This window comes from Anser cygnoides, chromosome 11 (assembly GCF_040182565.1).
Source record: "Anser cygnoides isolate HZ-2024a breed goose chromosome 11, Taihu_goose_T2T_genome, whole genome shotgun sequence".
Taxonomy (NCBI): domain Eukaryota; kingdom Metazoa; phylum Chordata; class Aves; order Anseriformes; family Anatidae; genus Anser; species Anser cygnoides.
The window spans coordinates 955,516-979,966 of record NC_089883.1 but is presented as its reverse complement, the minus strand read 5'-3'; the positions used below and the strand labels follow the sequence as shown (position 1 = coordinate 979,966).

Sequence of the window (24,451 nt, the reverse complement as noted above, 5' to 3'; positions counted from 1 at the left end):
TTACTTAAGATGAACATTTTAGACACAGCTACAGAACAGATCAGTGAAGTCACAATAAAACATCCGTATTCAGGAAAAGACTTGTAAAAAAAAAAATGTAGGTAGCTCAGAAATAGGACAAGGCCACTATATAAGCTTTTTTTCACTGAAGAAGCATCATGTGTTCTGCGTCTGTAACAGGCTACATGGAGTGATGAACTCGATACTTGGTGGTACGCAAAATGGCAAGTATAATAAGGTCATTTAAAGTAATTATTTCTGTATTGATTTCTGGCTTTTCCAGTGTCATAAAAAGTTAAGAACTCCTACAAAACCAGTTTTATGAAGACAGTATTTCAGAAATACTAGCTGAAAATAATTGGCCTCATTTACAAAGAAGCAAAAGGAAAGGAATAGAAAAGGCATAGTTAGGTAAGCTCAATACTGACTTTATATTTTCCATGAAAAGCATACACTGAGCATACACAATCAGTTACAGAGAACTACGCTTCTTGCTAAGAACTTTGTGACAGAAGTAGTAAAACTGCATTATCAGTACTTACAAACTCCAAAATGACCCCAGAGAAAAAGAATCCACCTCACTGAAATTGGATGCATTAGCTTTAACTAATAATCCCTAGAGTTAAAAAGAAACAAAACATCTCCAAGTCAGTACTGCAGATCTTTATATTCAGAGCAATGCACTTTGATTATACGTGACATTATCATAAGTGACCAGTCCAAAGAGAAATATCAGAAACAATACTTGAAATTAAAAAAGTTTATTTGAAGATTTGTAAAACAGCTCTGTAAGAGACCAACATTTCCAAGACACTACTATATAATGCATTTTCCTACTGTTAGAATATAAAAAGTCACAGTCCTTCAACTACCTAAACAAAAACATACATTTATGGACCAAACATTTTACTTCCAACACCAAGAAAGAAAATGGGTTTGAGAGTCAGACTAATAGCACCACAACTAGGTGATCACAACCCTCATGGGTCTGAGAGTCTGGATTTGTCATTGCTATGCCGTAAAGCAGATTCGTTAGGCACATCTTAACGTCAACAGACCCATGAGCACAGAAGAGTTCATACAATGAAATATAACTGCATTCTTTTTACATTCCACTGATGCAAACAGTAGCAAGCCAGAAACACCAAAGTTTCCACTAAACTCCAAGCATCCATTTCAGTACAAGAAAGTTTTCAGAACTTAAAAATGCCAGTTCCATATTAAACACACAACTTTATTCACTTTATGTTTACATAGTCTGTGCAATAGAGACATGTGCAATAGAAGGGTGAAGAACAAGACGTAGAAGTGGACAGTATTACAAGGATCCAACGATCACTTTGTTGCAGAGCAGCACGCCATTATACTGCTTTCCGATGATATTCGGGAGGGGCTACTTCATAGTCACTGGCACTAAACAACGCAGAGGAGTTCTTTGCTAAGTACCTATGAAAGATATTAAAAAGATTAAATGATTTTTTCCTAAAATCTGTTTAGCACCACAAGTGAATCAAAAGGCGCTTAACTGAGATCATAATGTTAGATTTATACTCTTGAAATCATTCATTCATCTACTAGAAAGCCAGCTGTCCAAAGCAATTAAGGACCTGACACCTCATGCCAAAAATCAAAGCCAAACAAGCTGGTGTCAAGCAGCTCTGGCTCCAAGTGAGCACAGGGAGGTTAAGATTAACAGGATGAAACGGTTTACATTTGAGGTTCAGTCAGCTGCTGCACTAGAAGTCAAGCTACTGGGGCCAGTACTCAGAGGGGCAGGGACAAGAGAGAACTGTGCGGTGTCCTATTTGCACAAATACAGAACCTACCTGGGTAAATGAATGATGGCTAGAGCAAAAGGAGCCATGGCCATCTGGATGTGTTAACAAAATACGCATTGTATGCCATTAATTCTCATTTTACAGATTCAAGTATTTCTGGTCAATGCACTGGCTTCATGTTTTTTAACTTATCTGAAATCAAATGTCTACTTATTGTTGATAAATTTACATAATTTAATAGTTCACTATAATTGTAGTGGCTATAAAAAAGCAGATGACAAATGCTTCAACATTTATTTTGAAAAAAGTAGCAAACTTGGACAGTTTAAAATTGCAGACTAACAGATACATAAACATGTTTAACCAGCAATAACCTCAGTACAACTGGAGAGAAGTTAAACTTACTCATGTTACCGTACAGCAGCTTGAGAAACTTCACGGCAATGTTTGAAGATACCGTACACAGGCCTAACGCATACATATACACACACACACCCCTATTCACTGAAAATAAGCAGACTTTTGTAACACGACCCAAGTTTTTTCTTGCTAAAAGGCTTTAAAAAGTACTTACTTTAAGAAGTCATGCAAATAGTTTAACAGCAAAGCCAGACTCTTCTCATCAAGAGGTGTGTAAGCAAGCATAGCTCCGATTCGTACTGTTTCAAAACAAGTAGCACTTCTTGTTAGAGATGTTTAAGTATTTCAACAAGACTAAACCTATACTAGCATATATATAAAGCCCAGGAATCTGTTTTTATATAGAACCTAACCTAAAACAATTATTTTCCATTCTAAGTCCTTGAATAACTGACCATTAGCCATATGGAGTAAAAAGAAAGAATGAAGCCACAGGTTTCAAAGTTGCCTGTCAAATTTCTGCAATTCACCCCCATTGATACTCAAGACGGAATTATAAGCATTTAATTCTTCTAACCTCTCTTCAGAGATGAGATACTTACCAAATAGCCTCAGTAGATGTGGGGCACCATAGACTTGAGACATAGGAGCATCTGGGTGATCTGCTAAAATTTCAGCATATTGGGGCCTCTCAAACTTGTACAGTAGTTGTGTTCCCAGCATGACATTGAAGTATTCTTTAATTCCAGCCACAACTTCATTGACTGCATATTCCCTGGTAAACAGAGAAAACATTGCAGATCTTGTTCTAATGCCTGGCTGAACACAAGATTGGAGTTGGCTTGGTGAGTCTGTCAAAGTTCTGGAAGTCTTTTACAAGCCTTCAGATTTTTCCAGGAAATTTGTCTGGAGACCTAAAAATGTACAGCTGCGAGGAATGGTGCATTTCAAGACCTCCTTTAAAAACTGACTGTTTTGAAAAAACTTGGTTTTAGTCATCTACTCAAATTAGCTTGCACAGTCCGTTCAAAGCAGCGAACTTCTAAGGACACTTACCAGCTCTTCATTTTCAACTGAAGTTAATCCTAACTCACAACAGTTTAAAACTGTCTGATTAAAGTAATCAGACTGAACTACTGCTTCATGGAAGGGGACAGCCATCCAATATTTCAGGCAATTGGCTCTTTGTAACTCTCAGTGCCGTACTCCTGCAGGCCTTCAACTTCACAACTAGTTGAAGAATAACTGTATAGGAATTTATTTTCTGTATAAGCAATCATGCTACACATCTTGAATAGTACAACTGTCACTCCACCCAGCAAAAATTTAAAGTGGCCATTACAACTAGATAAATATATTAAAGCACCCTGACAAGCTAATAATATACTTCCTCTTGAATGGAAGAATAGTTTCACATTTCAGGCTTTTGTCTGCGAAAAGAAAAAGCTTCATTTAAGAATAAACACACCCTGTTTGTTGTCACAGCTGGACTGCTGATGCAACTACAAGCAAGAATCTTCAAAGTACCACCTCAGGAGGATTAGCTTTGCCCATCCGATTCTTTTAAAAGAAGTCATCATCTACCTGCCTGTCCTCCACCCCTTACCTCAGTGAGAAAGCCTGCCAATACGCTAACACTTTTTGCTCATCTGCTATGTGGCCTTTTTGATAGTTTGTTCAGCTTACACACAGCAAGCAACACCTAATTTCTTCACCCAGTGTGGGAAGACTGAGCTAGAACGAAGGGGATGGAGAATGGTTGACTTGGCTTCTGTCAGCTTCCTTCAGGAAAAAAGCCTGGGGAAGGGCAGGGCATGAAGGAGAAAAAACATCCAGAAAGCAGAACCACGGCTTTGAATTACCTTCTCAGATTTCTTAACTCCTCGATCACCTTGGTCTCAAACATTAACCTGGGCACAGGGCTGGGATACGTTAAACAGCTTTACTAATTTTTCCATGAACTACAAGTGCAGCAACAACAGCAAAAGATGTAGTTAAGGTTTGAAATGACTGCTACTTACTTGTTATCAGTATTTCCTCGTGATTTCTTGTAGTTTGCATAATCCTCTAAAATAGAGTCAACATTCTTCTTGGCAGGAAGATAGAAGAGCTGGGAAAGAAACAAAATTGAATAAATACAAGTTGTCTAAATTGCACAGACACTTCTATCTACATGCTAGCCTTAAACAGACAGACATAAGGATATTTCTAGAATTAACAGGTTAAGGTGTTAATTCTTACCGAAGGAACATCAACTGTTTTAGTTGTGCATACTGAAATACTCCACAGCAACCGCATTCGTGTTCCCATTTAACATTTCTGCTGCTCAAAAGCAACCTGAACTGCCAAAGTCAACCCAAGAGCCAAAGGTATGCAGCAAAGCACACAAATGCCAGTGCAGACCTGCCTAGCACAGGTCACACGGCTGTTGCAAAAGCAACGGTGACAGCTTTGATTATTCTTCGTCTGCTTTGCTTCTTGCTTCTACAGTTCAGCAACGGGTACCACTGTGCGAAGCAAACAATGCCACTAGGCACATGCTGGGAAGTTTCACTGCCTGCACCATCTAACGACTATCACAGCTACATCACAGCTTACGGGACTGAAGACAAATATTTGTAGCTGTGATTGACTTTTCTGACAAAGACCAATCTTAAGATGGATTATCTTCCATCTTAAACACCATACACAGATCACCTGTACTCAGATACTAGTTCAGTCATACACTGCAAGGCTAAGCGTACAGTAAATTCACGGATTTGCTTTGTTTTTTTGAGGCACGGGCCCCAGTTCACTTACCATTTTCTTTTCACTATAGTCTGAAGATATTCAGGTAAAAAAAAATCCAGTCTGCAGAACTGGAGTCAGCGTAACGCATACTAGTACTTAAGCACCTTTCCTGCTGGTGCAAGCATAACATTTCTATTCACCACAAGTCAGTCTTATCTATGTAGGACAAGATTTTTGCTCATTGGGAAAACAGTACCTCAGAGCAGCAGTAAAAGTCAAAGCCTGCAATTGCAGCCTGTCAAATCAAAAACATACAATTTTCAATGCTATTTTCTATGCTTCTTGCCAATTTAAGTAAGCAGCTCCACATTAGAGTCATGACTTACTAACAAGTTTATGGAAGTATATTATACTTTTTAAAATGGAAGACTGTCTTGCCTAGATAAAATTCCTGCATCAAGAAGCTTTGTATAGATTCTACCTGGCAGAAAAGTTGAGAATCACTGCTCTAAGAGACTGTTTTCTGTCAGAGCTTTAGAACTTGAGATACTTTAAGAACTTGGCAATGAGTGACATGTAAACAAGACAGGAAGGAACTGAGATGGAACATCTACCACGTGCAGTGTTCCTACAGACTAATTCTCTACCAGCTAAGCAAACTGTTCTAAGCATGTTTGACCTGTTGGCATGCTTTGAGGAACACCACACTTTGTTTAAAATTACTCGACTTTCAAGCTTATGCCCAGTTAAACTGAATCTATTCCACAAATTTACATTCAGCTCTGTTGCATGGTCATAACTCACAGGTGACCTTTGTTTACACCAGCAGGCTTCTGTCAAACTCTACAGGAGATTTAGCTACGCTGCACTTGAAGAGGATATGAAATTCCAGTTTATTGTCCTTGCTTATACACAGATTTTTAAAATGTATTTTTTATTTATTTTTAGAAATTACCTGCTTTTGCCTGGTGATCAAGTCCCAGTCATCTACCAGCCATGGTTTCAGCTCTTCTGGGATTTTCACCTTTACTTCAACTCTGTTCATAAATGTTTCTTCCTGGAAAAAAAAAAAAGTGAAGCGACAGTAATTACTTTCAGATAACTGTCCAAGATAAGAGTCAGCATATCGCTTGTTTCCACAACTCAAATACATCACTGGACTAAGGAATTGCCAAAGTAGACTCCAGAGGGAACAGGGAAATAACTCAGATTTTGCAAGGCTACTTGGCAACCCTAGGGTTTTGCAAAATCATAGCATTTCACGCTGCCGTACCACAGAACAAACATTGCTGTCTGAGCAAAGCAACTCTATTTTCTGTCAAAAACCCTGTAAGAGAATCACAAACACATACACTTTCCACTGTTGGATCTACTCGAGCCCTCTTCTTCCTAGGAGGCTGAGGAGTCTCACTGGTACTGCTCCCCTCTCCAATTCCAGGAGCTGTACAGAAAAGAGAAATTATGCTGCTTAAGGAGTCTGGTAAGTCAGTAAGAAATGCCATTATAAAGAAAAAAAAATAAAGGATTTAAAAGTAAGATTCCGACTTCAAGTCATCTTTTACGTGCTTTTTGTTTTAATAGTACTTGTATTCTGAACATCACACACTTGTGACTCTAAACTGCTATATTCATGCCTATCTGAAGATGGAGATTTCTGCACTAAGAACAAACCAGCGCATCGGTATCTGTAAGATTCTTTGGAAGAACGTTTTTGGAGCCAGTAACTCAGCTTTGTGAATTGAGCCCCATGTTAATAAAAAAACAAATCTAACTTACCAAATTATTTCAGATTCATGTGGATACCACTTTGCTTTTAATTTGCAGGAACTCAAAATCTTGACAAATAGTTTATGTGCAAATCAGCAAGTTATACATTCCTCCTGCTGAGGGGGAATGGACATTAAGATCCAGGAGGAACACCACAAGGTGATAGTGTAACCAAACTTGGTGGGGGCCGATTTAAGATCTTACTCCAGCTAAGAATCCTTCACTAAGGACATCCACTTCCATAAAAAAATAAAGATATACTTACTTTTCTGTTTGTTCTTTTTTGTTTTCCTGCAAGAAGAACACAAATTATTGCAAATATAAAGACAAGTATTTAAAGAATTGAAAGCCAGAAAAATTGTCCATTAAGCTCAGAACCATGATCAAATACTTAGCCTATGGAGTATTTCGGTAACAGCAAAAGAAAGGAGAAGTGTCAGGTATGATTTATCACTACAGTTATGATGCTTTAAGATTTTTCCAGTACAAGTGGTAGTATTCACATTTGGGGGATTCATTAAACGTAAACCTACAGAAGTCCCGAAGACAGGCCAAGAACAAGTATTTTAGAACAGACCTGACCAACATTTATCAAGTAGCATCTACAGATATTTCATATTTTCCAAATACTTATAGATGTTCTACTTCAGCGTTTCAGGCATCACTTAAAGACAAAATACAGGACAAGGAAACAGAGGTGATGGAAACTATCAGATAAGTCTCAACTAGCTGACTTTCCAGAAAAGTATTGAAAAAACAAACAATTTTACCACTACAGCAGCGTAAGAAAGTTTGAATATCACCATCAGAATTAATTATATGCATGAAGTTGCATGATGATGCAATCATAGGCAGTCCAAAGTTTAAGGGAGATCGTGATTATACTTACTGGAAACATTTGGAACAATATTGAAGAGTGTTGTTCCTAACTTTTATCATCTTCCAGATGCTGCTCTCTTAACACTTAAACACTTCAGACTTGTCTAAATTCTCTCTCCTTAGCCCTTATTTTTATTCCAACAGTTATGCTGAGAAGCTAACTCCCAAGAATTTTAAAAACACTATATGCAAATATTCAGATATGTCAAGACGTGTTAATGACAAAAATTAAGCTACTAAATTATTAAAACTAACTAAAATTAAACTTAAACTTTGTACATTTACTAACCTTTTCTAGAACATTTGAATTAAGAGTCTATTAGCCACGTTTCCATTTGCTCACTGTTGATAGGAATCCAGTTAAACCTCTCTCAAAAAAACAGAAATCAGTGGCCTGGATTCCAGATTGTGAGGATAAAACTCTTTACCAGTACAAGATTATTTCTTTGTTAATTCATCACAACGTCAAAAGACATTTGTATTCAGTCTTTGAACTGGGATTATGTCAGTCAGGAAGTAGTCAGTCTCAGAAAGGTCTGAAGACTGGAAAAGCAACACTTTTTTCAAGCTTCAAGTCACAAGCAATCATTAGGCTTAAAAAGAACTGTGGGCAGAATAAAAATCCCCTCTCCAGGAAGAGGTAACGATTGCCAAGTGAAGTCACTGATAATGGACTTGTGTATTGAAGAGAATGCCTTTTCTTCCAAACCTAGAGTAAACAAGTAGAAACAGGGAGTTCTTTTGAGAATTAATGTCACAAGATAAAAATAAAATCAGAACATCAGTCTAGAAGCAGAGTCTTCGAAAACTGGAGCAGACAGAATCTAAAGTACTTTAAGAACCACTGCAATTAGGACAGAAAACCACACCTATGTTACTGATGCACAAAGCCTAGCACAAACCCATTCAGGGCAGTTGCTTGTGCACTCCAGCCTCATTCCTTATTTCTTGATTCCTTACATTTCAAGTTACTACATCCGTGCTTCAAGTCAAAGCAGCCATCTGTTCACAAAGTCTAAGACGAATCTGATTTAGGGAACAAAGATCTCAGGGTAGAGACAAAGCATTGCCACTCGGCAGATTTTCGATGCCTGTACAGCAGAGTGGCTGGAATAATACTCTTCACTAGGTTAAGACAGCTGTGCAGGATGAAATGCTTCTGTTGTGCAGAGTACCGTAAGCATGCAGTGCACTCAATATCCAGGAGAGAGATGCGGCATTTGTATCAGAGATTGTAGACAGCCTTATCGAGAGAAGCTGGAGCCCACGATAAGCAGCACATCTTAGCTAACCAGAGCACTTTACGCAGACCCAGCAGGCTCATTCGAGACATACAGCTGAAGAACATCACGCATGTTCCTCACGGTGGCAGGTCACTTACTGCAAAGGAATTCAAGTCCCGAAGTGACACAAAAAGATGAAACGTCTAGGAACGGTTGAAACACATCCTTCCGTGCCATTTTACACCTACGTTACGAACAGCAAGCCTCGGAACACAGAGCAGCATTAAGTGTCTTTCAGGGTCATGTCTAGAGAATTGTCAGGAGAAAACAAGAGTAGCTTAGTGAAGAATTCAACACATAAATAACATCAGGAGAAAAAGCAAGACATGGGAAAGTTTGCTTACTCTACAACTGTTAGGAGTCCGTGACCATCTAGATCAAATACCTGCTATTATCCACAGAATTCTTCCTTTCCCTAAATTCTTGAGCCTTTTAACAAGACTTAGAAATCCTTCAGAACCTCCCTACAACAGCTGGTTAGGATGCAAGCGGCAGAACGAAACTGGGCTACCACTTGGGGCTCTGGGATTTGAGGTTAAGACTCTTGTAAATGCCAAAGAGGGAGATCAGCAAGGTGCCAGTTTACTGACAATACAACAGCACAGATGCAAGTAAGCTGTCCAACATCTTGAAGTCTCTCCTAACACAAGGTGTCCAGTAACAAAAGCTTACATGAAAATATTGAAGTGTGAAAAGCAAGTACGTTGAATGGTCGTCACCAGCCCTCTACTGCTCTAGCAGCTTGGTTACTAAATCAGCTGCAGGGAGCAGCATTCCTGTCAAAATTCAGTTACAGCATCCAACGCTATTAGCAAAGGATAAATACCAAAGCCAGAACTATACACATCTCCTGCACGGTCAGGCAACCTGACCTCACATGGCACACCGAAGTAGAAGAGGTAACGAGAGCAGGAACAGTCAGTAGTGCAGAGCAGCTCAATACCAGGAGTAAACAGTGGGTGGGAAGAGGGGAAATAGTAGAGATATCATTATAGATAAAGGGTGAAGATGGACCAATTAATCCTTCCTCAAGACGGAAGAAAAAGACCAAAAACCCAAGCAGAAAGCATTAAAAAAGACAGGAGTCATCATCCTCCTCCCCCTTCTCAGCACAGTAACGAATTAAAATGAGGAACACGCTGCCACAGGATGCCGTGGAGGCCAGAGGCCCAAATGGTTCAGAATTTATTGGGTAAGTGTAAAACAGTCCTACAAAGGACTATTAAACCCATCACATGGATATAGCCTCCAACTCAGAAGTCCCTTGCTGACAGGCTGCTAGGAGCAGAGGATATTTTCGGTAGAAAAGCATCGCAGACTTGACTCACTTGAGGACTGTCCCCAGGTACGTGTTACAGGTGACCACCAGACAGCACAGCGGGTTAGGGAAGTCTCCAGCTGGAGCCAGAATAGCCCTTCCAGTGCTGTTACAGCCCCAGGCACCTGGCATGCAGGCAGTGCTCGTATGCTGCCTGACATTTGGAGGACGAAGCAGCTCGCATGAGAGCTACTAGCTACGCCAAAGGTAGTAGGGGATGCCCCGGAGGACACGCAGCAGGAGCGCATGCTTTTGAGTAACGTGTTCAGATTAAGAACAGGACTTCTGTTAGAAAAAGTAACAATAACTCATGTTTAAGCTGAGATACTGCTTTGAGAGCATCTCTGGTGACACTGCTTGCAAATACATCAAAAAAACACATCTTCTCAAACCTGTTACTCAGTGCCGTACCTTCACTCTAGTACTCTAGGTTGCCCTTCTTCCTTTCCAAGCACAGGCTGACTCAGGTCACTGATTTTAACACGATAATCACATTAGGCCCATCAAAGGTAGCATCAATTCTTAGAAACTGGAATTCAGCAGCACCATATATAAGACAGTCTGGAAAAGCCAGAATCTGTAGGGTTGTATTTTACTTTTGGTAACCCACAGAAGACACTTGTATGTTTACAATCGGAATTTTTCTAGTTACCATATGATGATTAATTTCAAAAGAACTGTGTACAATTTGCATTTCATGCATATTTCTATTTGATAAAATAACGCTTATAAATAGCTTTAAAAAACCTTTTGTACTAGTTGCTGCAATTTACAGAACAGTTACTCTGAGCAGACTCATGCCATGACAAAAATACAGTAGATTACAGAGCAAGATCAATCCTCACATTTGTACCACCACCTACCGCAGCAGCCGAGCTCTCAGACTTACAGAGCACAGTGCCGTTTATTACTGATTTCCATGGAAAGAGAACTCCAGGCTACAGTAAACATGCAGAACAACTGTAATCTTCTAGAACAATCCAGTTTCAAAACCCTGAAGTCAGTTGTCTTCCACTTTTTAAACAGCGGGCACCGAATGCATTTAGCTGCTCAGAACATAACCCTTCTCCCAACTGAGAACGTATGCATTCCAGAGAAACTAAGTACTGTTAGTCCACGCCAGCTTTAAAAAAAAACACAATATTCTGCAGCACTTTGAATTGTTAACTGAATTGCTACCAGAGCTTACATCATTACAGCTGACGACTTTAAGAGTCGCTAAAGGAAATCTATGAAAGCAAGGAGATTTGGATTTCAGGATGAAAATCCTGGTTTGACAATCCATCCTTAACTCACCGCGTCGATATTGTAGGGGTCTCCAAACAGCAAACAGTATGCGCTCCATCTCGTCTGAAAAATCTAGGCACAATGGGGGTTGAGTTAAGGAAAGAATGTCAGACCTAGTGCTCAGCCTTTAAGAGAATCTATTTAAGATTCAGAAATTTACCTTTTTAGCGGTGTTTTACAATCTTATTGAACATTCCTGGAGGATATATGTTTCTTAGACTTATTTCCTTTGCATTCTTGTTTCGCTATCCGAGGATTAAGTTTCTAAAGATAAGTTTGAACAGTTCCCTCTGTTCAATCCTCCAAGAATGCTACAAAAGGTAAATTTTGAGGCCTAAATAGGTTGACAGCGTTCCCCTTTTAGAATAGTTGATCCGTTTCTCCCCCTCCCCACCAACGGTACGTTGTGTACCTGCAGCGACCTTAGATTTATAACAACAGAACAATCCCAAAGCGTGAGCTGTATCCCCAGATTTGTCAGAAGCCACCTTGACTTCAGGTGTAAGCAGGATGTGAGCAGCAGCAGTTGAGTCAATAATGTACAGTATCGCAACCCTACATCACTGCTAAGTTCAGTCAAAGCATTTCCTCCCCTCAGCCTCCAGGTAGGGAAGAAGACAGGGAGACTTTGTTGGAAGAACCAGAGGTCTAATTTAGAAGGATGCTGGTAATGGCTAGAGACTAGGAGCAAGATCAGTGCAACAAGCATATGGGACCCTGTGATAGATACCTTTCACATCGCAAGACTGCTGTTTTAATGACAGGTTTTCCTCCTTCCCCTTTACTACTCTCATCTTCCACCTTCAAGAAATTAAATTTTCATGGTGGTTGGAACGCTTTCAGAGAATTAGTTTCCTGTACGTTCTGCTACACCAGAAATGATCGCTAATGCTTAGTATTGTGATGACAGCAAAAAGCAAAACCACTCCCTCTGCCCAACTGGTTTTAACTGAGAGTGAAGACAGACCCGGTAACATGCGTTTGAGCTTTGAATTGAAACAGAAGCTTAAGATGAAGTCCTTTTTGCTGCGTCAGTCTACGTTGGATGCAACGTTATTACATGTGGTGGAGAGGATTAAGCCGACTGAGTTCTACTGCTTTTCAAGTGGAGGTTAACATTTAGCATTTTCTCAGCCCCAGAGAGCAAGTCACCACCCCACTGCAGTCAGCCTGAGCTCCCAAGATGCCTGAAGCTGACAGTACGGGGATCCTGCTCCTGAAGTTACTATTAGGATGTTCTCTGTAATGCAATTTGTAGTCATCAAAACATTTACAATTGAGTCATCACCACCTATGTCAAAATTATACATTAAATTAGTTCTACTCCTACTGAATAAAACACAAGCAGACTCAAGTGCAACAACCCCTCGAGCAGTCCCATTAGTAATTACCACAATTTAGATATTTTAATTAGTTTTTAATGACTTTCGTTAGGAACTGTCTGAGCAGGCTTTTTTCCCCACCCCCTCCAAATGAAGACAGACTGACTACGTCCCTGTCAGAAGCCCGTCCCAAGCTGACAAAGCACACGAAACCAGAGTGCTTAAGGCACCTCGGAATCTGTAGCAACAGACCAAAGGAATATGCACATAGCATTATGACCAGATCCATCTGACTCCCCATTTCGGAGAGCAAAAGACAATTTATAGCCTTGGGTAGGTTTTGGCCAGCTGCAAAGTGAAATCTGCATTCAGGATCTAGAGCAAAAAAGCCTTTATCCACTGCCACTGCACTTCTCAAGCCAACGATACTTATTTTGTAACGCAAAGTTACCCATAAGTGAGGCATGAAATGCGAGGCTGCTGCCAAATGCTCTTAGCTGCTGAAATGACATCCCTTCCTTCCTCATGAAGGCTAGAATCATAAAAGGAGTCAGCAGTTGAAAACATCTAAAACATCACATTAGAAATGAGTATATTCATGATTAAAAAACTGAAGTACTACCCCAAACAGAAGAGTTTCATGGCACATGAGCAAAGCAAAAGAGCTATGAGAATCTAAGCGTAAGGCCACACAAGCCTATTCTGAAAAACAAAAAAGATGGAATGGAAGAAGTCTGACAATTACATTCTGAATTTTTTTTTCTAATAAACATCTGAGCTTGCTTCTGGTCTCTTGAGATGCAAAACCATTTGATAGCATGTGTTTAGATTTGGAAAAGACAGGAAAACACCAAAGGCTTCCTAAACACAGTTTTAACAACTGTACAGTAAGAAGGCAAGGTATTTTAAGGATTTTTTTTCCCCCCACATAAGTGCTTGTGCAGCCTGGAAGAGCTGCAAAGTTCTGCACAGAAACCAATTTCACTAAGATACACAAGTCTTATGTGGACATGTCATAACTGAGTGTCAGGCAACTAACTTGAGAGGAATAGTATGCAAAAGAACTATGAAGTGTTAATGTTTAACCTACTCAGTACCTTAATCCGAGATTAAACATCGTTCAATCTTGGAAGACAGTTTTAATAAAGTAATTCAACAAAAGCCTTTCAGATACCTCAAAAGTAAGTTGTCTGCATGGGTCGTGTCAGGAGTAAAAGAATGGTTCTTTAGGCTAAACTATAAGAAGAAAACTATTTAAAGATCAACAGTAGAACTTACAAGCAAAAGTTTGAGTTTTTTTGTTGTTTGTTTTTGTTTTTAAATAAAAAGCTTCTTACACTTCAACATTTTTCTGCTGCAGACCAGATGTCTTCTTGCCCGGAGCAGCACCTCTCATCTTCCCCTCTGCATATTGCTCCCTTTAAAAAGAATACATTTGGCAATAAGACTAACAGGAAAAGAACCTTGTTCTCCCCTCAAAAGAGAATAGGTTATAAAGAATATTCACAAAACTTCTAGTAAGTGATTTCAAGTCTTATTTGGGATAAGGAGGAACAAATTCAACTCAATAGCAAGAAGAGGACTCTAAGGGTTGAACTAGATGCAACTAGTTAGCAACACACTAACTGCTTCTGAAAAACAGGGCATTCTAGATAAAAGCACTTTTGTTACACAAAAAAAGAATTAAAAGACTAGCACTCATAAAAATCAAAGTATTTGTATGCATCTTGAAGCTGTCTGAGAAGATAACAGAATGGTTTAGGTTGGAAGGGACCTCTGGAGGTCATCTGGTCCAACCTCTCTGCTCAGTCAGGGCCACCTAGAAAAGGTTGCCTAGGAACACGTCCAGACAGCTTTTAAATATCCCCTAGGAGGGATATCCTTTGCAGTTAACAATGTATTTTAGGGATACTGCATGAGGATCATTTTTAGTCACCTAATTTCTGTGTTATAAAATGTACTTGCGGTTAGTCAGGTTACCTCTCCATTTCATCAACCTACTCCTCATTGAAACCTGAACTAAGTTTTAAAACTAAGTAAAACTCTCAAATTTCTGGAGCATGGAGATCAGAATACTTCTATAGGCCAAAGCACCGCAAAGAACAGGGACATGCTTCTTGAAGGCGTGTGTTGTGGTTTTTCTTTTTTGTTTGTTTTGAACGTACTGCCCTCCTTTGATATATAGCTGTTGGATTGAAGCCCTATAGAGAAAAATATTCTGCTGACGAGGACTAACAGAAATACTTACTGATTGGCCTTTTGAAGTTCTTTTTGTTTCTGCAAATTGGTATCCACGTATTTGAGCACTCTGCTTTCCGGAACCCATTCATCCCAGCTGGAAAAAAAAATAAAAATCAAACAATCGTTCAAAAACACCACAGAATTACATTCTACATAAAATAAGATCAATTAAAAGCTTTGCAGAATTTGAGACTGAACTTTGCTTTTGTGACAAGTCATGGACTGGCACAACTGAGTGTAAGTTACTAAACGCATTCCCCACTGTCTGAAGCTGTAACAGCTTCTCTAGGGAACTGTAACCCTCAGTCATTTCTGAAAGTTTCCCAAACTTGAAGGATAAGCAATTTGGGAGGGACAGGACTGTCTTAATACAGAAGAATCTCAGGAAAAATAAAAATCTACACTTATTAAATTGTGGGGCATCTGTAGCCATAACTATATTATGAAGCGAGTTTCCTTTATCTATTCCAACATTTTATAGGTTAACAAATTCAGCAATAAGATCTTACTGTAAGAAGAAGAGCTCTGATTTCTGTCTGTGAAGGAAACCAAGATGGCATGAATATTTGAAGAATCTGAAGTGAACGATTTAAGAGAACAGGTGTTGGGGAAATTGCCATTATGAGCAAGAATTCCACTTTGACAAAGAGTGGATAATCCGAGCAATCTGACAAATTATTTCAAATAAAAGCACATTAAAAGTGGCCAAGCTACTCTGAAACATGCAAGTTAAAGCTCTTTATATGAGTCCTGTGTCATTTTCACTACATGGCAATAGCTGCCACCCTTGGAACACCAAAGTGACAAAAACCAATGCCACCGCAGGAATAAAGTTTCCAAGATCAAGACAAGCCAAGCTTTGCATCCAAATGTTAGAGAAACAGACACACAGCTGTACGTATTCTAAGGTTACATTTTTAGGATAGTGCTTTGGTCAGATAGGTAAGCTCCTTATCTTACTCCTGTCTGTACAGCTGTGAGACCTCCAAAGAAGTGTTATACGACTGCCGTACACGTTATGTTGTATGATGAAGAAACTTCATATCTTGTTGGTATTTGCAGAAAAAAAAAATAAGCTGAGCAATTAACAAGTAACAAAGGACCGTAATTACAGAACCCAAAGTTAAAGAATCATATTGTCCCAGTTGTTAGATCTTGCAGCAAAGCCACTTTTAATGTAGCTAACTGGAAGCTTGGAGGCAAAAAACCCTCAAATAATGCAAGCATGAAAAGAAAAGCAGGAGTCACATCATTTACGGCACCTTTCAACACTGGAGATAAACTAGGAAATGAAGTATCATATTTATGCTGCCTCATTGATACAGAGCAGCCCGCTTAATAATCAGTTACACTCCCTGTAGCTGTCAGCATTTACAATAAAACATTTATCTGCCCATTGGCAGGAAGGGGCAGGGGGTGGGCAGGCAGATGCATTTAAAGAAAGCAGTAGGCATTAAAATATGACGTTCAGCTTTTATTCAAGTCAGCGAGATCAAGATATTAGCAACAGAATCTTCACTCAAGGGCCTGCAGCACTGAAATGAAACAAATCAGAAAGCCTTCTGGAGTCTGAACAGCTAAAGCTTCTATTCACTAAAACCCTCCTTTTCTTAAATTTGAAACTGAGTAACAGAACAGAACTCAAATTAAAGAAAAACTACACAAACGTAACAATCTCATGACAAAACTAATCTTTAGTGAGCTGAACATTTTATCATGAAGATATCTTTATTCTTTAGAAGTATCTTACCAAGAATTCTATTATGTTTGCAGAAGGGAAAAGTATCTCTAATGGCACCTTTGCGTGAAAGGCCAGAACCAAAACACAGGCTAAAACTGCTCCTGTGAAACACTGAAATAGGTAGCTCTTCCCATTCTGAAAGCAGCCTTCACAAAGGCATGTTTTCCCAAATCTTTGCTGCCAGAAGCGATTTAAGAGTGAAATACACTGTGAGTAGAGCACTTTGATCCACTGCACCAAGGATTACGTCTCATACCGGCACGCAACAGGAAAGTTTTTGCACTAAATATTTCTGCCAGGGAGGAATTACAATAACTGTTGTCAAACTTGAACAGAGTACTGCAAAGCCTCCCCATTCATTAGTCTGCTGACACCCTAAGCTAGGTTGTCTAGATAACCAAGGTCTGCAGGAAACAGCTAGTTAGGCAATGTTTTCTTTGTGTTACTATCAATCATTGACTCAGCTGTACAGAAATAGTCAGGTCAATTTTATAGAGCCTTCTGAAGACACAGAGGGCAGAGCTTGTCCATCAAGACAGTATTCAAACTGATGAAAAGAGACAATGAAGGTCTGCTTCCATTTTATGGAAATACTTACTTTTTATTCCAACCACTGTAATGGATAAAGTATTTCACTTGCTTGTCCTTTATGGCAACCTTTACACACTGGAACAGAGAAAAGCTTGGTCAGTACCAATGAGAACAAAAAGATCTCTGAATGAGTTTTGCTTTGCAAGCTTCCAGAGACTCTAAACATGCGGAGACTTCATGCAAGCAAATGAAATACCTGGCAGCAAATTCACAGCAGCAAGGAAGTTCTCTAACACAAGTCACTGCCTATTTGCAGATTTGGAAGGGCTAGGCAAACAAAGAACTCTGCTCAGCTATCCAAAGGGCCACCTTCATTGACAAGAAGGATCGGAACCCCCTGAGGATGACCAGAAGAGCAAACAAGCAGTCACTTAACTACCCCAAGGTTAGCCAAAAGCCATTCACTAAAGAGCTTGTTCACATGCAGGCCCCTACCTCACAGACAGGTAAGCTGGCTGAAGTAGAGGAGTCCTCAAAAGTAAAAAATAAATAATACGGATCTCTGCAGTCACAGAGAGCGCATTATATTCAGTAGAAAGGGTTGCAGTAAAGGCTTTTTCTAGATTAAGAATGTACAAATGATGTAAGTAAAAACAGTTATTTCTGTTAAAGACTGGCCTATGAAGACAACAACTTCCTTACTCACCAAGATTAAGGTGAGACCATTCAAAAAGGTGACACAGAAGAAGGTTGCTCCAACTAGCCCACAACACCTCTCCGAAGCATCCCTCCCTGAAACTCTTCTGTCTGACAGTTCCGCAGGGCCCTGCTGGCAGCCTGCAGGACATCGCCTCAGCTCAGCCAGAGGAAGACAACGAGATGAGCCGGAACAAGCACGCACACGGCTCAGTAACTGAACTTTCTCCTGCACCCTGACAGGTAAGAGCTCAAGCTACCACATCTGTATAAAAGGAGAACACAGCCGGAGACATGCCTTTTCCTGCAAAAACACAACCCAGAAGACAGCCTACGTAACCCTGCCTAGTCTTATCTTTGTGCCTGTCCATGTTCCTGAAGTCCTAGCTATGCCAAATTAAATCTGCCAGCTTCATCTTGGATAAGGCACTTCATCCAGAAAGGTAAAGTTTTGCTCTGGAGGTGCTGGGATACAGATGCCACTGTACCACTTCACAACATCCTCAAGTTACTTCACCACTGAAACATGAAAGCACACCCTCTTTGGCTCTAACTTCTAATCCCTTTTCTCTTGCCACGCTGATCGAGTCACCTTTAAGTACTGCTGAGAATCCAGAGCCTCCTGCCGCACAGCATTTTCTCGAGACCACAGTCATAACTCCTTCCCGTACCTTCTCCAATTTAAAAAAGCATTAATACTTAGGTGTCAACATAGAGCAGAACATTGTATTTTACTGCTGAACTCAACACCATCGTGCATGGAACAAACTCAGTGTCACCCAGACTTGCAATGAGGAGGAAGGGTATCCTAACCCTGTCTGATACACTGCTGCGCTGGTTGCTCATTTTGACTTGCTAGCTCACTGCAGACCTGGACATAAAGCCAAAGACAGACCGTAGGATAAAAAAGTCTCTTTGTTTTGAAGAATATAAGTGAGCACAAAGTAAAAAATTCAAATATATTCCTATACCAAAATATTTTCCCTCCTGGCTGCACCTATTTTAGGAAGCAGAGAATTAACGTGTGACCAGCACTTCCAGTCAGCTTAGAGCAGTTGAAAGGTAACAGCTTTCAGCTGGAAGGGTCTTAAGTAAACCCCATTTAATTTTGCATTGCACAAACAGATCCTACACGTTGATTGACCAGTCATAACTTTCGATACTATTCTAATGCAAACACAAGTGCTTCTCTGATCTTCTTGCTGTGGGAAGCTCAGGATGCGGTCACCACAAAACGAGTAACTTGCACATTGAGAATCACTGAGCAAGATTAGATCAAAGGAAGAGCAGAAAGCTAAGGCTGTTATCCATTACAAACCATTCAAGTATCCCTATAAAAATCAAAACCCAGTTCCTCCTGCCACTTCAGGAGCCTGGAAGGATCCAGATCCTCGGTGTAAATAGCCAGCCGAAAGCTCTCCCTACCACCACGTCTCTTGTGATACCAGGTAACATTTACTGACGCCAAAACCCACTGGAAGCAAGTCTTAGCTTAAAGTATCCCACAAATTTCTGCAAGTCTTCTCATCCACACAGCTACAGAAGACCCATCGGCAGTTTCAGAGGAAGCAGGGGTAGGCAGCCAAATCAGGAGCTACACCTCCGATAAAACGGATGGCGTGGCAGTGGCATCTGCTTAAGGCCCGGAAGAAAACAGCGTAACTGGAAGCGCTGCACCACAGAGCTGCAGCTGAAGCAGTCAGGACACTTCTCCAAGCCACAAGTCTGTAACTCGCAGCTTCTGAGGTTAAAGGGACAGAACTGAGAATGCCAGCTCCTCCGTCCAGTTAACGCAGCAGCACTTTCCTCAGTGCTGTCCCACGTGAAGACCACTGAGTGTGCTCAGCCATCCGCACCTCTGAGGGAGCTCAAACTGCTCTCTACCAGGTCATGCATTAGCTCCAGCACCAAGTTTTACAGATACAAATGCTTTCCAGTGTTTTTTTTTTCCTTAGGAACATGCATATTATAGAAGTTGAACACAAGATCTAGCCTTTAGTAATTTACCAGCACAGCTGCATGGTACCATTGTGGTGCGTTTTTTTTTTTTTAAATTAAGCTTTTCTATAATATAGAACTACAGGGTTTAAAACTAATTGCATACATTACCAGGTTTTCCTTCATTTTAGCTTCTGGCCTCAGGCCAACAATGTAAGGCATAGCAGGTAATGTACACAATTCTTTACTTTCCCGGGCAGCAGTCAGAATCGCCTGCAGCAGTAAGCAGCCACACGTACCTTTGCTTCATAAAGGAGAGGTCCATGAAAACAAAGCACTCGCTCACCTGAAAGAAAGTTGCAGATAAGCATCTTAGAATAATCCTCATGTATCATTTCTGCAAAATATACGTTATCAAGTGCAGCACAGAACTAATCCCAGGTCAACCAAGCAAGAAACTCGAAGGCAGAGTCTGATCTGAGAAGCAGGCTGGTGTCTGGAACGTCAGCTTACTCTCATACAAGAGGATAACGGCCGATTATTGAAGCCACGAAGGAAAGACTCCCGAGGGCTTCCCTGAAGAGCACGCATGCCAGGACAGCTGCACACAAGCCACGTCCGAGCCTGCCAGAAGGGCTGGTTACTCCGGCAAACGACCGACCCCAAGCCCTGTGCTCCTGCCCGCACTGCTGGCCGTTGCCAGCCAAAGCCACAGGCACCCCCCCGTCCTGTCGCCAGGCTGGCACGCAGAGCTCCTCCCAAAGCCTTGAGTTTCGGATGCAGAAATGAAAACACCGGTCTGCTACACGTGGACGACTCCAGCAGGTAAAGCCATTTTGCTGTGAGGGATTCCTCAGTCTTCACAACGTTGCATGTTCACTCAGAGCGGGGAATTAGCTCTCCAGACGAGATGTCACCCCTCTACCTTAAGCTGCAGGCACAAAGGAAAGCAACGTTACCTGTCCTCCTCCTCTGGTATGAGGCAGAATACCTGGGATTTCCAGTACAAGGAAGTCAGGAAAAGAGAGACCCCCGCACTTTCTTCCCACCCCACTCGTGGGACAGAAGAGCGCCAGGTTCGTGCAGCAGCAAGAAAAGTGCTCGCTTTGTGCTTTGAAGTGGGAAGAAATTGTTCTTCAGGTCCGTCCGTCCGTCCCCCCTTCCCAAATGGGGAGAGCTCATTGTGCAGGGCCACTGCAGGAATTTGGGCGTGCTTAACGAAGGATATCTGGGGACAGATGTTTCCTTCCTGAGAGCCGCGGTACCTCACGTTTTCAGAGGGGCTGCATAACGTGCTCCAGGGTGCGGCACACATCCAGCTCTTGCCACAACTTCCAGGCCGTGCAGGGCAGAAGTGCTGCAGCAGTCACAGCTCTAACAGCGCGGATCCGCGGACAGGGGGCTGGGAAAGCGGCCCCCAGGAGCAGGAGGCCCCATCAGGGACACATCTTGAGCTCCTTGCGAGCAGCTCAGCAGTGACTAAGGTGGGAACGACCAGAGCACAGGCTGCAGGTTTAGAGGTGCCCTCTATTGTAAATTTTACTCTGCTCTTCAAAACCCATCTCTGCGTACCGAAGGAATAAATTACAGCCAACGGCATGTGGAGCCATGAGCTCCGACCCCTCTTCCAACCTGTACTTTTCTGGCTCGATTTTGACCCCACAGACACGTAACTAACTCAACGTTAGCGTAGCTTTTAACCAGCTCGATCCGGAAGGACGATCGGCGTACAAACCGCTGCAGGAATTGAACATCGCCGCATCCCAAGGCCTTGTGGTGAGGTGGCGGAGCAGCTCCTGCACGCATTCCCAAAGCCCACGTCTGGCAAGGTCAGCGAAGCTCTTATGCTGCTTGAAGCAGGTGAGGGAAGATGCAGGCACCACTTCACCAGCAAGACTGGGAGACGAGCAGACACAGCAACGGTCTGTCCCGCCACAATAACTACACTCGGACGTCATCTCGCCCACCCAGACTTGGAAATACCCAGCTGTGAGCTTACCGCTGTGTTCCTACCTCGAGTAGGATGAACAGCGTACCTCGCCCATGGGGTCACACGCTCTCCACGGAACCGAAACCAGTACTCACTGTGAAGTCTACGAACACAAAACTGTGCCGTAAATGTATTTCAACCTGTAAAACGCTTTTGTATGTCTAGAAAAATACTTAGAGAGCTGTTAACGGAAGCGCCCATTTCGGTACATTCAGTACTTTGTCGTAAAGTCCGAACTTCTTTACAGTCACGGCTAACAACTGCGGACTGCAGCACCCTCTTCCTTCACACAGCCCACGAGCACTGCTGGAAGCCACACCTCCCCTGCAGTCGTTACGCAAAGTCCTTCTAGGCAAGATGTCTACATCTACTATGAGCAAGGACACGAACCTCGGCGTCGCAGGAAGGTTACCACAAGCACAGAGGAACGCCAACAGGCTCTTCCTCCTCCTCGGCTTACCGCAGGCAGGCACAAGACTTCTCCCCCACACCTACAGACCGCTTCTCTCCTGCGCTGCAGAGACACCCACACCTAGTTATTATCCCAGAGACAGGGTTTGTAAGAGAACAGTTCTTCAGCTAAAATAGCTGGCAGAAGCTCGCTGAAGATGCTCTGTAACACTCGAGAACGCCACGCGACACAGAACATCCCTGCTGCGCCAACGGCTTGCACCCAGGCAGGAGCGGGCAGCTCTCCTGGCCCCGCTGTCGACACCTTCAGGTGAGAAGAGCTTGGGGAAGGCAGAGCTCAACTGCCCACTCCTTCAATTGTTCTACATGCAGAGCATTTATAGAAACAAGAAGTTCCACGTTCACATCGAAGGGAAGGTTTGTGTCACGGCCCTGACATACAATTCGGTAACCAGCATCTTGAGAACAGACAAAAAACAAATCGCATCAGCACCATCAGGAAGAAAAACCTGCTTTTAGCCTCTCAGAAGTTGAACTTGATGTCTGAGGAAGACTCCCAATACATTTTCCATTTGCTTTTAAAAAAAAGTCAGTGACAAGATTAACACCCGAGATACCAGCCGCCATTAACTCACACCGGACCAGACGCCGATCTCCTTTCTGACGCCAACATCGACGCACAGCCCTTCTGTTTCACAGGGTACTCACACTTCCCGTTTGACATTCAGATTTTCCTAGCTTTCATACATTTTCACAACAAATGCAGTCTCCTCCTCGGCCATTGCTTTGTGAAGAGTGCCAATACAGACAACTTCTAAGCGCACCTATCATTTCGCTTGAAAAATCTACAATTAAAATAATTTTACTCGTCATGTTGTGAATGCCCACAATAAAGCACTTAAGCCTTACGCCTGCAGGAAGCTTTATTCATGGGACATTTCTCCATTTCAATGCTAATGTTGAGATTACAAACATCTACATTTAGGGAAGAAAGTCCAAATCTGAACGTCTGTTATAAATTTACGCTGCATGTATTCCTACAGCTATGAACCATTTGTCTGGAATTCTACTCGACCTTTAGCTTCTGCAGCTCATTCCATCTCGCATTAACTCGGTTATTACAACGTGAATCGCAGGCTAAACTCCCGTGTATTTCTGCAGGTTAACAACGCTGGTGTCGGTGCGTGGTATGTGGACGCCAACGCACAACCGAACACGTCCTGCCGCCAGCTGCCCCGATGCACACCCGAGCAGTGCGGTGAGGGACGCAGAGCAGCCGGCTTCCAGTCCTTCTTCTGCGAGCTGCATTTTTAGAGACAGAGCCACGGTGAGGGACGGGGAAACGAGTTTTCACTTGCCTGTACCAGTACCAAGCACAGCCACTACCTAAAAATCGAGATGCGTACAAAGGAAGCCCCGTAGGAAGCGTAACCTCATCCGTTATTGTCCTAGAACGGCAGGCGCATTGACGGAAGCGTGGATCCTGTGAGCCCACCCCAACTGCTACGTGGCCCCAGCACGGCGCCCACCGGAGCTCCCCCTCAAGCAGGGCGAGTGACGAGCACACCTCAAGGCTGAGAGGACGAAAGTCCTGACGCAGCCAGGAGGTTCCAGCGGTTTTAATGCCCACGCTTGCAAGAAAATTGAGCGTAGTGTGAATGAGGGGAGAAGGGCGGTCTCGGGCCTTATGGGCAGGAAAGCCGAGAAGAAGAAGAGATGAGGACCGGAGGGACGCCAGCCCTTCCAGAACAGTCTCTCTGGCTGAGGTGCAGGGAACGGACGCTTCCCACAGACTCCCGGAGCGCTGGGGCTGAGAAGCGCAGGCTAAAACCCAGCGCACCCCCGGGGGAGAGGAGGCCCCAGGGGCCCAGCAGCGGGTGTCGGAGCCCCCCCGCCCGCTCCCTTTGTCCCTTCCCGGCCCGGCCCGGCCCCCCCGAGGCCCCCCCCCCCGGCCGCCCCCCGCTCACCCTCCTGGAACTTGGGCTTGGGGTCCTGCTTGGGCGCCATTTAGGAGCGCCTCGCGCGCCGCCCGCCCCCTCCCCCGGCGGCCTCACCGCCGCCGCCGCCGCATCACGCGCGGCCGGCCCCAGCCCCCGCCGCGCCGCGCATGCGCCGCGCCGCGAGGCACGCTGGGGGTTGTAGTTCGCCCCGTCAGGAGTGTGTGTGTCGTGTCCCCCCC

General features: G+C 42.7%; 1 protein-coding gene and 1 long non-coding RNA gene across 7 annotated transcripts; both read right to left on the bottom strand.

Annotated features, from left to right (window-relative positions):
• Positions 1 to 745: 745 nt before the first annotated feature.
• On the bottom strand, positions 746 to 24,368 carry MORF4L1 (mortality factor 4 like 1). 6 transcript variants are annotated; one of them, XM_067003661.1, is made up of 14 exons: positions 24,240 to 24,368; positions 20,171 to 20,217; positions 17,305 to 17,372; positions 15,475 to 15,540; positions 14,973 to 15,059; positions 14,062 to 14,142; positions 11,412 to 11,474; positions 6,901 to 6,926; positions 6,221 to 6,309; positions 5,824 to 5,925; positions 4,160 to 4,248; positions 2,741 to 2,913; positions 2,353 to 2,437; positions 746 to 1,446 (listed from the first exon to the last, which is right to left on the bottom strand). In XM_067003661.1, the coding sequence occupies exons 1-14, from the start codon at positions 24,277 to 24,279 to the stop codon at positions 1,362 to 1,364; spliced, it is 1,101 nt and encodes a 366-aa protein (XP_066859762.1). In that variant the 5' UTR covers positions 24,280 to 24,368; the 3' UTR covers positions 746 to 1,361. The 6 variants fall into 6 exon arrangements, with proteins under 6 accessions (XP_066859762.1, XP_066859763.1, XP_066859764.1 ...); XM_067003662.1 differs by having other exon boundaries at positions 15,475 to 15,501; XM_067003663.1 differs by lacking the exon at positions 11,412 to 11,474.
• Positions 7,803 to 11,405, bottom strand: LOC136791676 (uncharacterized). Its single transcript, XR_010834148.1, has 2 exons — positions 8,896 to 11,405; positions 7,803 to 8,223 (listed from the first exon to the last, which is right to left on the bottom strand). It is a non-coding gene; the product is annotated as an uncharacterized lncRNA (long non-coding RNA).
• Positions 24,369 to 24,451: the final 83 nt, after the last annotated feature.